The sequence below is a fragment of the Cibotium barometz genome, chromosome 62 (genome assembly GCF_041138505.1).
Source record: "Cibotium barometz isolate CiBa-2024 chromosome 62, ASM4113850v1, whole genome shotgun sequence".
NCBI classification, from domain to species: domain Eukaryota; kingdom Viridiplantae; phylum Streptophyta; class Polypodiopsida; order Cyatheales; family Cibotiaceae; genus Cibotium; species Cibotium barometz.
The window spans coordinates 10,419,392-10,420,952 of NC_141107.1; the positions used below are offsets into that span (position 1 = coordinate 10,419,392).

Below are 1,561 nucleotides of genomic sequence, written 5' to 3' on the forward strand. Positions count from 1 at the left end.
ATTTGGAATATTAGAACTTGTACAAGAAGTTAGCAATTTTTATAACTTGCTTTATTTTACATTTTTCAGTGAACACTCACGAGTCACAGTAATAATCAAAATTTGAGTCCCAAATCCCTAGGTTTAATCGGGATTTGGCCCCACGATGTGTATTGATGCATAGTAATGGTCTGTCACAGTCATTTCTGCCATTGATGTGAGCTTTTCAACTTCCAAGAGCGATTGTGGATAAGCATGGGTCGTTCCAACTTCAATGGCGAGTGGTTCAAAAACTACAGGTTGGGCACTGGTAAGGACTCAGGAGTACGGTTTGCAAACCCACTCAGGGTACCTGAGTTCGTGAAGCGTAACTAGTTACCCAACACGGAAGACTTTTGGTTCACAGCACCACGCTTAATAAGGAAGACATCTGATCAGGGTACTCGTGGCATATTGTAGCGTGTACCCTAGTCATCACGTATACTGTCACAACCAACGCGATAAGAGACACCCCACTCTGCTTACAACGAGGATATCGTGTGTTTGGGCTGCTCTAGTATTCTGCAAGCTGCCCGATCTCCTACCCTTGCTCAAAGCATATTTCCCTCTCTAGACGCAGAACGTAACTAATGGCGCATTCCTTCTACGTGCAGCTGGCTGCGCGCACCACAAGAGCTGCCTTGAAGCAAATTCGGCTCACATCAAACCTACGGTGAGTGATTTTTCTCCATTACTACTAGCTATGGAAAACTATGACGCAGTGCGTAACACTCTCCTACTGCCTCGTCGCCCACCACCTCAAATGGTTGCCCTTGCTTTGTGATCCTGTGCAGATCAAGACCAAGCTCCCCTTATCATTCGCTTCGTAAAATCTCATATGCAACAAAGGCAGTATATCCTTACGACGAAGAGCTTGACAAGAAAGCTTCCAGCTCTACCATTACTTGGTGGTGGGTGCCGGATCCTGCCACAGGCGTGTGGGCTCCCGAAGGCCAAGAGATACACACGCACCCACTTCATTTGAACGACTCCCCTGCTTGGGATCACCACCAGCAAGCCTGGTTCCGAGAAGACGTCCATCTGCATTCCGTCGATCATCATTCTCAGGAGCTTGCTTCTTAACGCGCTGCAGGTGTAGTTTCTTTCTGTAGCAACCTCCACCAAGTAAATTGAACACACCTCTCCTTTACCCCTGTGTGAGCGTTGTGTGTGTGCGCGCGCGAGACAGAGAGAGAAAAGGAAGAGAGAAATCGTGCGACTACTCAAGCTGGGCAACCTCTCAGCGTGTCGAATCCCCCCCAGCTATAGCATGGACAGCAGCATTCTTAGAGGCACTTTCCACGGCAAATTTATTTTGCCTGGCCAAGTTGCGTTTAATACAAATGGCTAACTTAGGTGTGCCTGTGGCTTTGTGGGAAGGTGTTGTTGAAATATTCACTGGATAAAAATTGGTAGTATTTCGGACAAATTGAACTACGTGTACCGTTGGCAAGCAAGTCACCCCCAATTATTTATACAGCAAGCTTTGCACATGTGCTTACTACTCAATATTTTCTCTAGGAGTCCACAACAAGGGCACTCA

At 46.9% G+C, this 1,561-nt stretch overlaps 1 protein-coding gene across 1 annotated transcript; it reads left to right on the plus strand.

Moving 5' to 3' along the window:
• The first annotated feature begins 313 nt into the window (after positions 1–313).
• On the plus strand, positions 314–1,288 carry LOC147604129 (uncharacterized). Its single transcript, XM_086795726.1, has 2 exons — positions 314–691; positions 813–1,288. The coding sequence occupies exons 1-2, from the start codon at positions 609–611 to the stop codon at positions 1,099–1,101; spliced, it is 372 nt and encodes a 123-aa protein (XP_086651852.1). The 5' UTR covers positions 314–608; the 3' UTR covers positions 1,102–1,288.
• The last annotated feature ends 273 nt before the right edge of the window (positions 1,289–1,561 follow it).

Bases quoted from the DNA above. Each gene is read 5' to 3' on its own strand.
- LOC147604129 (XM_086795726.1), top strand. From the start codon at position 609: ATGGCGCATTCCTTCTACGTGCAGCTGGCTGCGCGCACCACAAGAGCT. The intron at 692-812 runs GTGAGTGATTTT...GATCCTGTGCAG, and splicing joins CGGCTCACATCAAACCTACG to ATCAAGACCAAGCTCCCCTT.